Source organism: Lepidochelys kempii, chromosome 4 (genome assembly GCF_965140265.1).
Source record: "Lepidochelys kempii isolate rLepKem1 chromosome 4, rLepKem1.hap2, whole genome shotgun sequence".
In the NCBI taxonomy this organism is placed as follows: Eukaryota; Metazoa; Chordata; order Testudines; family Cheloniidae; genus Lepidochelys; species Lepidochelys kempii.
The window spans coordinates 69,071,185-69,084,139 of record NC_133259.1 but is presented as its reverse complement, the minus strand read 5'-3'; the positions used below and the strand labels follow the sequence as shown (position 1 = coordinate 69,084,139).

Genomic DNA, 12,955 nt, shown 5'->3' with positions numbered 1-12,955 from the left:
ATTTTAATAAGTTAATTGAGATTTGTTTTGTAGAGGTGGTTTAAGATGGTAGTGATCTGATGATGACTTTTAGGAAATGTCTGTTCTTGAACTAATATATATGTATATATCATTTGTCCGATGTAATTCGTTTTTATCTCCGTAAAGTTCTTATTTTTTAAAAAGATAACTAGCAAGAGAATGAACAGTCTCTTATGTAAAAAGAATATAAATCAGTTTACATGTGTTCTGAGTTTCTCAGACCCCCTCAACACTTAAAGTAAAAGGAACATTTTCCCATTTTAGTGGAAAGGCAAAACATGCAGTCTCATGTGTTCCATACTTAGTTTGCTAATTGTGTAGAGATTTTTTTATATAATATTTTAAATAGGTATTCCTACTTTGATTTGATCTTTAATTTCCAGTTCTGTTTCTTGTTTGTTACTGAATATCCTAATCTGAAGTTTTTTGTGACCTTTTCAGATGTTAAGAACATGTTCACTCCCAGATCTTTCCAAGTTGTACAGAACACTAGTTGACGTTCCCATTGTAGCAGATGTACAACATCAAGACAATCTTGAAATAGAGGATATGGAAGATGAGCATGTCAAAGAAGGGCATTCTGATTCTGAAGACATGTAAGCATAATTTATTTATCAACTCTTGCAAAAAAAAAAATAGAGATAATAAAGGCCTCTTAATTTAACTGAAATACACTAGAAAATAACTATTAACCTCATCCACGTATACTTCTACTTTATCTCTTTTATTGGACCAACTTCTGTTGGTGAAAGAGAGACGGTTTCGAGCTACACAGAGCTCTTCCTTTGGTCTGGAAAAGGTACTCAGAGTGTCACGCCTAAGTACCACGTGGAACAGATAGTTTAGCATAAGTAGTTAGCACATATTTTATCTGTTCAGCCTTGAACCCAGAGTGTCACAGCTTAATAACTTACCTAGACTTCCTAGTGTGAGGAAGAGCTCTGTGTAGCTTGAAACCTTATCAGAAATTGGTCCAATAAAAGATATAACCTCACACACCTTGTATCTCAAATATCCTGGGACTAACACGGCTACAACAACAATGCATACCACACAGAGGTATGTTTTACTCTCTCCCATCTTAAACAAAAATCAAAACCCTACCTTAACACCTCTCGCTTCTCCAGCTACCACTCTATCTTTCTTCCTTCCATCTCTAAGCTCATTGAATGCACTGTTGTCAGCAACTGTTGTCTGGAGTTCATCTCCTCTAGTTTATTCCTAGATGCTCTTCAAGCCCCTTGCATGCCACTAAAACCAAACTCTTGTTGACACTAATGACTCTTTTCTAGTTAAAGTTCAAAACCCAATACTCCATCCTTGTTCTCTTTGACCTGGCCAGCCACCATCACTGACCATGCTCTTCTTGAAATCTTGTCCTCCATTGATTTTTCATGGCTCTGTCCTCTCCTTGTTCTTCCCCTACCTCTCTAATTGCTCCTTTAGCTTGTCCTTTTGAAGGATCTCCTATACAGCTCTGTCCTTGTTGTCTCCTCTTCTCCCTCTATACCTTATCTCTGGGTAATCTTCAAACACGAATTCAATTACCATTTCTATGTGGAAGATTCATAGATCTACCACTCTATAGTTTTGTCCAAACTATAATCTTTGCCTGTCTCTCTGACCTCTCCTAGTGGATGTCTAGTTTTCAGCTCAAACAGAACATGGCTGAAACAAAGTTTTTACTCTTCTTCTCCCAACCCCCCACCGCAATTCTATCTGCGACCTCCTTTCTTGATCACTGTGGACAACACCAGTTGCCTGTCTATCAATCAGGTCGATAACCTAGGTGTCATCTTTGATGTGGATCTCTTTGTAGGTTATCATAAATATAAAGGGAAGGGTAAACCCCTTTAAAATCCCTCCTGGCCAGAGGAAAAAACCTCTCACCCGTAAAGGGTTAAGAAGCTAAAGGTAACCTCCTGGCACCTGACCAAAATGACCAGTGAGGAGACAAGATACTTTCAAAAGCTGGGAGGAGGGAGAGAAACAAAGGGTCTGTGTCTGTCTATATGCTGGTCTTTGCCGGGGATAGACCAGGAATGGAGTCTTAGAACTTAGTAAGTAATCTAGCTATGTATGTGTTAGATTATGATTTCTTTAAATGGCTAAGAAAATAGCTGTGCTGAATAGAATGACTATTCCTGTCTGTGTGTCTTTTTTGTAACTTAAGGTTTTTCCTAGAGGGATTCTCTATGTTTTAAATCTAATTACCTTGTAAGATATCTACCATCCTGATTTTACAGAGGTGATTCCTTTACTTCTATTTACTTCTATTTCTATTAAAAGTCATCTTGTAAGAAAACTGAATGCTTTTTCATTGTTCTCAGATCCAAGGGTTTGGGTCTGTGGTCACCTATGCAAATTGGTGAGGATTTTTACGAAACCTTTCCCAGGAAGTGGGGTGCAAGGGTTGGGAGGATTTTGGAGGGAAAGATGTGTCCAAACTCCATTTTTTCAGGAACCCAGATAAAGTTTGGTGGTGGCAATGGAAATCCAAGGGCAAAGGGTAAAATAATTTGTACGTTGGGGAAATTTTAACCTAAGCTGGTGAAAGTAAGCTTAGGAGGTTTTCATGCAGGTCCCCACATCTGTACCCTAGAGTTCAGAGTGGAGAAGGAGCCTTGACATAGGTCCTCTCACACTACGTCTAAATCTTGCTGATTCTTTCTGCATAACCTACAGCCTTTTTTCTCCGCCTACAGAGCCAAAAATCTCATTTAGGTTCCTCCTCATCTTATGTTTTGATTACTGCAACATCGTTTACTGTGGTCTCGACAAATGCAATCTTGCCCCACTCATATGCATCCAGAATGCTGCTGCAAAGATTGTTATCCTTCCTCATTGCTTCTACTGTGTCATGCCTTCTCTTTGCGTCGCTACCTTGTCTCTCCCGCTTCTCTGTTGCATAAGACCGGCCATACTGTATCAGACTAATGGTCCATCTAGCCCAATGCTAGATGCTTTAGAGGGAATGAGTGGAACAGTGCAATCAAGTGATCTATCCTGTTGCCACTCCCAGTGTCTGGTAGTCAGATGCTTAGGGACACACACAGCATGGAGTTGTCCCTGACCATCTTGGCTAATAGCCATTGATGGACTTATCTTCCATGAAATTATCTAATTCTTTTTTTAACCCAGTAATACTTTCGACTTTTACAACATCTCCTGGCAACGAGTTCCACAGGTTGACTGTGTGTTGTGTAAATAAGTCATTCCTTTTTTTCTTTTAAACTCGCTGCGTATTAATTTCATTGAGTAAACCATGATTTTTGTCTTATGTGAAGGGATAAATAACACTTCCTTATTCATAAAAAGAAAGAGTACTTGTGGCACCTTAGAGACTAACAAATTTATTAGAGCATAAGCTTTCGTGAGCTACAGCTCACTTCATTGGATGCATACAATGGAAAATATAGTGGGGAGATTTTATATACACAGAGAACATGAAACAGTGGGTGTTACCATACAGACTGTAACAGTGATCAGGAAAGGTGAGCTATTACCAGCAGGAGAGCAGGGGCTGGGAGAGGAACCTTTCGTAGTGATAATCAAGGTGGGCCATTTCCAGCAGTTGACAAGAACAGTAGGAGGGGAAATAAACAAGGGAAAATAGTTTTACTATGGCTAGTGGCGTTCTGTTATTTTCTTGGTTGCGCCTGTCCTGTAGTAGGTAACTTCTGGGTACTCTTCTGGTTCTGTCAATCTGTTCCTTCACTTCAGCAGATGGGTACTGTAGTTGTAAGAACGCTTGCTCGAGATCTTGTAGGTGTTTGCCTCTGTCTGAGGGGTTGAGAGTACCAGAAGTTACCTACTACAGGACAGGCCCAACAAAGAAAATAACAGAACGCCACTCGCCATCACCTTCAGCCCCCAACTAAAATCTTTCCAATGCATCATCAAGGATCTACAACCTATCCTGAAGGAGGACCCATCACTCTCACAGATCTTGGGAGACAGGCCAGTCCTTGCTTACAGACAGCCCCCCAACCTGAAGCAAATACTCACCAGCAACCACACAACAAAAACACTAACCCAGGAACATATTCTTGCAACAAAGCCCGTTGACAACTGTGTCCACATATCTATTCAGGGGACACCATCATAGGGCTTAATCACATCAGCCACACTATCAGAGGCTCGTTCACCTGCACATCTACCAATGTGATACATGCCATCATGTGCCAGCGATGCCCCTCTGCCACGTACATTGGCCAAACTGGACAGTCTCTACGTAAGAGAATAAATGGACACAAATCAGACGTCAAGAATTATAACATTCAAAAACCAGTCGGAGAACACTTCAATCTCTTTGGTCACTTGATTACAGACCTAAAAGTGGCAATTCTTCAACAAAAAAACTTCCAAACCAGACTCCAACGAGAGACTGCTGAATTGGAATTAATTTGCAAACTGGATACAATTAACTTAGGCTTGAGTAAAGATTGGGAGTGGATGGGTCATTACACAAAGTAAAACTATTTCCCCTTGTTTATTTCCCCTCCTACTGTTCTTGTGAACTTGCTGGAAATGGCCCACCTTGATTATCACTACGAAAGGTTCCTCTCCCAGCCCTGCTCTCCTGCTGGTAATAGCTCACCTTACCTGATCACTCTTGTTAGAGTCTGTATGGTAGCACCCATTGTTTCATGTTCTCTGTGTATATAAAATCTCCCCACTATATTTTCCACTGTATGCATCTGATGAAGTGAGCTGTAGCTCACGAAAGCTTATGCTCTAATACATTTGTTAGTCTCTAAGGTGACACAAGTCCTCCTTTTCTTTTTACAGATAGAGACTAACACGGCTGCTACTCTGAAACTTCCTTATTTACTTTCTCAACATCATATCATGATTTTATACATCTCTATAATAGCGCCCCCCCCCCAGTCATCTCCTTTCCAAGTTGAACAGTCCCAGTCTTCTATTTCTCCCTATATGGAAGCTGTTCCATACCCATAATCTTTTTTGAGTTGGGGTGACCAAAACTGCATGCAGTAGTCAAGGTGTGGGTATACCATTGATTATGGCATATTTTCTCTTTTAGTATCTATTCATTTCCTAATGGTTCCTAACATTGTTAGCTTTTTTCACTCCTGCTGCACATTGAGCAGATGTTTTCAGAGAACTATCCACAATGACTCCCAAGATCTTTCTTGAGTGGTAACAGCTAATTTAGACCCCATCACTTTGTATGTATAACTGGGATTATGTTTTCCAGTGTGCATTACTTTGCACATCTACTATTTTCTTGCCCAGTCACCCAGTTTTGTGAGATCCCTTTGTAATTCTTCACAGTCTGCTTTGGACATAACTATCTTAAGTAAGTTAGTAACATCTGCGAATTTTGCCACCTGTTTACCCCTTTTTCCAGATCATTTCCGAATATGCTGAACAGCACTGGTCCCAGTCCAGATCCTTGAGGGGAACCCCACTGTTTACCTCTCTCCTCTATGAAAACTGACCATTTATTCCTACTGTTTCCTGTCTTGTAACCAATTACTGATCCATGAGATGACCTTCTTTCTTATCCCATGACTTCTTACTTTGCTCAAGAGCCTTTGGTGAAGGACCATGTCAAGGACTTTCAGAAAGTCCAGGTACTCTGTAACCACTGAATTACCCTTGTCCACATGTTTGTTGACCTCCTCAAAGAATTCTAACAGATTGATGAGGCATGATTTCCCTTTACAAAAGCCATGTTGACTGTTCCCCAACAATACTCCTGAGGGAATTCTGCACCAAAATATTAAAAATTCTTCCACAAAAATATTTTAAAATTCTGCATATTTTATCTGTCAAAATAACACAATGTAATCACACCATTTTCAATTATTTGCTGAGAAGTATTTTGAAATAAATTACCAAAATAATTGAAAATGATGTGATTATATTGCTGCGTTTGTTATTTCGACAATTAAAATATGCAGAATTTTAAATTGTTTGGGTTTTTTTATGCAGAATTCTCTCAAGAGTACCAGGGTTCTGTGTTGCACAATCTGGGTGCGGGGTCTGGGTGGAGGGGGGATAGGACTCTACTGGGGAGTCCAGGTGAAGGTGGTTAGGGCTCAGCGGGGTGGGGGGGTCACGGTTGGGGCTCAGTGGTGGGGTCTGGGTATGGGGAGCTCCTGATGCAGGGGCTGAGGCTCGTGGGGTGAGGATTTGGGGAGCGGGTAGGGGGATTCTGGGTGCGGGGGGCTCCGGATGCAGAGGGGACTTGAGGGGGTTCTGACATGTGGAGGGGGCTTGAGGGGAGGGGTTCTGGATGCACAGGAGGGGGAGGAGTCACTGTACAGGGAGCTGCTCCCCCCGCCCCTGCACTCAGATCCCTATGCTGAGCCACCGCCTTCTCCTCCTCCTCTTCCTCCCCCCGTGGTGGGGAAGTTTCTGGGGCATGATCTGACCCAGCACCATCTGTTCCATGCAGGGAAGGGGGAGAGAGAGGGGGGAAGTCAGTTTCCATCTCTCTCTTCTTCCCCCTCCTGCCCCCAAACTGGTAATGTCCCTGGACAGCCCAGGCATCCCCAGACCCCTCTCCCCCACCCCCGTGATTTACCTCTGCTCCCCCCCCCGGCTGCCCAAACAGACATGTCTGAGCTAGGGATGCCAACTTTCTATTTGCAGAAAACTGAACATTCCAGCCATGCCCCTTCTCTGAGGCCCCGCCCCTTCCCCAAGGCCCCGCCCGCTCTTGGACACCCTGCCCATTGCTCACTCCATCCTCGCTCGCTCTCTCCCACCCTTGATCACTCACTCCTTCTCATTAGGCAGGGGGTTGGGTTGTGGGAGGGGGTGAGGGCTCTGGGGTGGGGCAACGTGTTGGGGTGTGGGATCTGGGAGAGAGCTTGGGTGCAGGAGGTGTCTAGGCAGGGGGGTTGGGCTCCCCGTGGTGCTCACCTCAGGAAGCTCCTAGAAGTGGTGACATGTCCCTTCGGCTCCTAAGTGCAGGGGTGACCAAAGGGCTCTGCGCACTGCCTCTGGCCACAGACGCAGCCACTGCGGCTCCCATTGGCCGCATTCTCAGCCAATGGGAGCTACGGAGCCGGTGCTCGGGGTGGGGTGTGGGCAGTGCGTGGAGCCTCGCTGGCTTCCCCTGCGTCTAGGAGTCAGAGGGATATGTTGCCACTTCCGGGAGTGGCATGGAGCCAGATAGGGACCATCCCTGCACTGCAACTGGATTTTTAATGGCCCAGTCAGCGGTGTTGACAGGAGCTGTCAGGGTCCCTTTTCCGGGTGTTCCAGTTGAAAACCGGACACCTGGCAACCCTAGTCTGAGCTGCTGAGGAGGGGTGAGTGAGTACTGGTGCAGTTTCTCTTTGCTTCCCCACAGAAACCATTTTCTGCAAGGAAGCAAAGGGAATCTGTGGGGTGGGGGCATTTTTCTGCTGCACCACAGTGGTGCAGAATTTCTCCAGGAGTACCAACAATCATGTTCAGCCATTTGTCTGATAATTTGTTTGATAGTTTAAACCAATTTGCCTGATACTGAAATTAGGCTTACTGGTCTGTAATTGCCAGGGTCACATCTGGAGCCTTTCTTAAAAAGTAGACATTAAGTATCTTTCAGACATCTGGTACAGAGGCTGAGTTAAGTAGTAGGTTACGTACCATAGTAAGTAGCTCTGCGATATCATATTTGAGTTCCTTCACAATTCTTAGGTGAATACCATATGGTCCTGGTGACTTATTTCTGTTTCATTTTATCAGTTTGTTCCAAAACCACCTCTATCAACAACTCAATCTGCAACAGTTGCTCAGATTAGTCACCTAAAAAGAATGGCTCAGATATTGGAAGTGAAGACTGATGCAAAGAATTAATTTAGCTTCTGTACAATGGCCTTGTCTTCCTTGTGTGCTCCTTTAATGGCTCCACTTATTGTTTGGTATTCTTCCTGCTTCTGATGTACTTACAAAAACTAACAGCAAATTTTTTTTTCTTTGCTAGTGCTCTTCAAATTCTTTTTTTTGGCTTGTCTAATTATACTTTTATATTTGACTTGCCAGAGTTTGTTCCTTTCTATTTTTCTCAGTAGCATTTGACTTCCAATTTTTAAAGGATGCCTTTTTGTCTCTAACCACCTGATCAGTTACACAGGGTTTGTCTTCACTTACAAGGCCCTTCACAGCATATTTCCACTCTGCCTATCATTTTTCATTCAATATCAAGATGTTGACTCCTGCCTCCGATTGGTCCACTTGTTAAATTTTCAAATAAGCACCTTTGTGCTTTCTCCCATGCAGCCTCTCCATGCTTGGATGTAAACATCTGCAAAGTTACCTCAGAATCCTGCTTTGCTGTGACTCCTACAAAAAACTTAACAGTTAGGATGTTGGTGTGCTGAGACCACTGCCTATCATGATGACCAGTGTTGTTTCCTTGTACTCTCTATCTGTTGCGTCTTGCTGTGACGTTCCCTCTGGTGTTATCTGGACTGGTGATCTGCTAGGTCAGTCCAACCCTTGACTCTGGGAGCCAGCCTTACCCTGCTCTGCTGTGAGAACCCCTGCTCCCGGGATGTTCACACACAGCCTCTGGCATGTAAGCTGCTCCTTGGATTGTGCAACCGAATGAGACTAGCCAATATGTCCGGTCCCAGACACAGCCCTAGGAACCTCTGTCTTGCAGTGTCCAGTTATGCCCACTGGACGCTGCAAGCTTATTTGAGTTTGTCAATTTAACAAAGAAATTGATATGCACCAGGTTGTTATCCCAAGGGGAGTCTCTTATCATGCTTCAAACCAAACGAACTGCTTCAGGTAGAATAAACAACAGATTTAATAACTATAAAGATAGATTTTAAGTGTTTGTAAGTCAAAGCATAACAAGTCAGATTTGATCAATGAAATAAAGGCAAAACGCATTCTAAACTGATCTTAACAATTTCAGTGCCCTTACAAACTTAGATGCTTCTCACCACAGGCTGACTGGTTGCTCTTTAGCCAGGCTCTCCCCTTTGATCAGCGCTTCAGTCACTTGGTGTGGTGTCTGCAGATGTAGGTGGAAGAAAGAGAGAGAGCATGGCAAATGTCTCTTCCTTTTATCATGTCCTTTCTTCCCTCTTGGCTTTGCCCCCCCCCCCCCCCTTCAGAGTCAGGTGAGGATTACTTCATCACAGTTCCAGACTGACCAAAGGAAGGGGGGGGTGACTCCCTCAAGAATCTAACCGATTCTTTTGTTGTTGCCTAGGCCAGTGCCCTTTGTTCCTGTGAGGCTGGGCTCGGTTTGTCCCATACCTGGCCTGATGAGGTGTGAACTGCCTCTCTGCTCTTGGAGAGTTTTTGCCTGGGCTTACTTTAAGCCATGAGGATACATTTTCAGCCTCATAATTACATACATGAAATTATAACCTATAATATTACTGTAACAACAATGCTCAGTGCATCATGAGCCTTCCAAAGACACTCGACATGACAAACTTTTCATTGGATACCCCACAATCATTTTACAAGGATGAACATGGGGGGTGTAGGGTGTTGCCCCGAGGTACAGAGCGTCACACTTGTTTTATACTGAGAGTGTAAATTCTTTGTGGGCAGGGGCCATCTTTCTGTTCTGTGTGTACAGTGCCTAGCACAGTGGGGTCCTGTGACTAAGGTACAAATAGTAATAGAATAAACATAACCAAGCTACATTTCTAATTGGGGACAGCAGGGGAATGCTGGAGAAACTAATGTGCTGGCCTTTTACCTGTGGGGAACACTGTCTTCAAGCAAACCAAATGTATCAAATTGTTTCAATGAAACTTCAGTTTGAACAGAAGTGAATGTGGCAAAGCATAAAATACCACCAGAGGCTGAAGACTTGTGGAAAATATTCTGCTAAGTCTTACAATTTAAAAATGGTTCAGTAAGTTACTGTCATTAGCTGCTGCTAAATTTAAATACTTGTGTATTTTACAGTGTAAATGTATTCTTGCAAGACTGGGTGTTTTGTACTGTATTATATAGGTATAGAAAACAGATGTGGTACTGTCACTGCTTATCAAGTACCTTACCATCATGGCTTATCATGTTTCACAAATTAAGTTGCACTATTACAGTGAAGATTCATTCAGGATAAGTGTAACTCTGTATCCTGGCTTCTTCCTCGGTGAGAGATAGCTGGTTTGCCCTTCTGTTTCTGAAAATGTCAGAGGCAATTCATACTTCCCCACAGGGCTCTAGGACTTGTTTGCTTACCTTCCATCCTTACCCCAGTTTCTCACTCCAGCAAAACAAAGAGAGCAGGGGTACAGCAATCCTGCTTTATCCACTGCTATCTTAATTTGGGGGAAGCAGCGAGTGAAACCTTCCCCCCCCCTCTCCTTTTGCTTAGCGGACCAAAACTTAAGGGCTTTATTCAGAGACAAAACTAATGCTGAGCTATTTCCCTTCTCCCACACACTTCATTGTGGTGGGACAGACCTAGCAATGCAAGATGATCCTCTCAGGTGTCACAGAATGAGAGTTCTGCCATGACTGCTCCCAGTTGCCATTCATTGTATTCAAGCTGTAAAGGAGAAAGAGCCATCAGTCTAAGCGAATGCAAGATGTTTTCTTTAACAAAAAATGGTAATAAGAAAAGGAGGACTTGTGGCACCTTAGAGACTAACAAATTTATTTGAGCATAAGCTTTCGTGAGCTACAGCTCACTTCATGTAGCTCACGAAAGCTTATGCTCAAATAAATTTGTTAGTCTCTAAGGTGCCACAAGTCCTCCTTTTCTTTTTGCGGATACAGACTAACACTGCTGCTACTCTGAAACCTGAAAAAATGGTAATGTATCATTTGCCAGTGTCATAGTCTTAACTGCCACACAAGTATAAGGTTTGGAATGACCTTTCTACCTAAGATAAGGAGGGGAAATATCACCCTCTTTCCAAGAATATCCCTAAACATTTTGGTTCAGATTTAGAGGAAATTTTAGAACTGTCTGGATGGTGTTACCTTTATGTTATTTGTGTATATTTTTCTTCTCCAAGTATGTTTGGTGAGGCAGATACAGACTTGCGGGCTCTTCAGGCCTCGATGGAACAGTTACTTAGGGAGCAGCCTAGTGAGGAATTTAGTGAAGAGGAGTTGTCTACCTTAAAGGCAGATACTGCAGCACGCATAACAAATGGTACCGAGTTGGATGATGAGGATGACAACAACCCCAGCAGTGAAAGTGTACTTAATGAAGAATGGCAATCAGGTATAAACTTTGTTACTTGCAATTTCTCTTACTGATGTTAGTGATATAAATACAGAATTCAGTAACAGTTCTATAAAGGGTTTTAGCATAGTCTCTATAAAAGACATTATACAGAATTAAGCTTCATTTTATTACAAAACTTGGAAAAGTCAAATTATAAGTAGATCTTATTTAGGGTTATAACATATAACCAGTGTTGAAGGGAAATGTTTAGTCTTCAGTGGACAAAGATTACAAATTAGTATGAAGTAACTTTGTTATCTGGAACTGTTACCTTCAGGAAAAGTCTAAGACTATGCACTGCTGCACATCTTTTCCCACCTACAGTGCATGATTGTGTCACATAAATGTGAACAGGGAATATAAACTGGTGTGACTGGAGTAAATGAGAAGCTGCATTAGGATAAAGCATACAAAGGACACGAGGTTTTTCAACCTTGCCATTACTAGAAATATCTAAAAAAGAAAAGGAGTACTTGTGGCACCTTAGAGACTAACAAATTTATTTAGTCTCTAAGGTGCCACAAGTACTCCTTTTCTTTTTGCGAATACAGACTAACACGGCTGTTACTGTGAAACTAGAAATATCTATTAATGCGATGGAACTGAAAATATGATTTAGTTCGTTTCAGAAAATCCCATTACCTTGCTGCTTTTAGGATGTGATGTTAGCAGCATAAAATGCTGTACTAAAGTCTTAATCTTACATTTCAGGTTCTAAAATTCTAGTTAAAAGTAGAATATTTTAGTACTGCTTAAAAAAGGCAAATGTGAAAATTTAGGAAGTGGTCAGGATAAATGAAGGAATTTTAATGAGTTCTACGTTGTGTGAGAATATAGTATAATTTATGCAAGTGTAAAAGTGTAACAATATTCAAGAAATAAGGTTGTATAGATATCCCTATCATTCTTGGATTGATGTAGGGTACGTCTCAACAAACCAAAGATATGTGATGTCCTTGTAGTATAATACTTTACTTTTTTATGAGAGATCTCAAAGACTTTTATAGAAATTAAACAAGCCTCATAAATTACTACTGCTTTTCTCCTCCTAATTCCCACTTGTCTCTGTAGGTGTCCCCATTTTACAGGTAATTAAAAGTGTTGTTCACTTGTGAATTTTTATCAGAAGTCTCTCACTATTGGTGTCGTCTTAACGTGACTCCAGGAGCTGGGGCATTATTTCATGAGAATCTTAGCTTTCATTTTTAATAAAGTATTTTAGACCTTATGGTACAGAGTAAAGCTTGAAAACACAACTCCTACAGGCTCAAAATCCAGAGGGCAACCTCTCCCCCTATAATATAGTGCTTTAAAGATGTCATGATTTAAAGATAAGCTTATGATTTTTTAACACTTTAGGTTGGCAGTACTAGATTAAGCTTGTAATTTGGTCAAGTCTGTAACTTGCCACAGTCTTGGAGAGCGTTAGTGGTAGAACCGGCTATTAGAATTTGGAACTGGAATTTGAGATTTCTGGGGTTTAACTACTAGACAATGCTACCTACTTTGCAAAATTTGTTAATGTAAACTTTATGACAGTACTTCTGGGTTTCTATTGGCAGTTTAAAAAAATGCACAGTAATAGGTATGTGCTCCCTATGTTAAATTGGAAACGCAAATCTCCTCTCAAAGTCCATGCACCATGTTATACAGATCTCTGAGCTGTTGTCAGAAGTGAACCCAAGGGTTGTGTGCATGCGTATTGTTTTAGGGTGAGATTTAGGACTGTTAGGTATTCACCTTTGAAAATCATCCCTT

At 42.0% G+C, this 12,955-nt stretch overlaps 1 protein-coding gene across 18 annotated transcripts in view; it reads left to right on the top strand.

Moving 5' to 3' along the window:
- NEK1 (NIMA related kinase 1) overlaps positions 1-12,955 on the top strand; it is a 189,364-nt gene that overhangs the window by 154,821 nt on the left and 21,588 nt on the right. For all 18 annotated transcript variants that reach the window (XM_073341591.1, XM_073341586.1, XM_073341589.1 and 15 more), the window contains 2 exons: positions 463-617; positions 10,983-11,194. In XM_073341591.1, the coding sequence (XP_073197692.1) occupies positions 463-617; positions 10,983-11,194 (367 nt within the window). The remainder of the gene's footprint in view (positions 1-462; positions 618-10,982; positions 11,195-12,955) is intronic.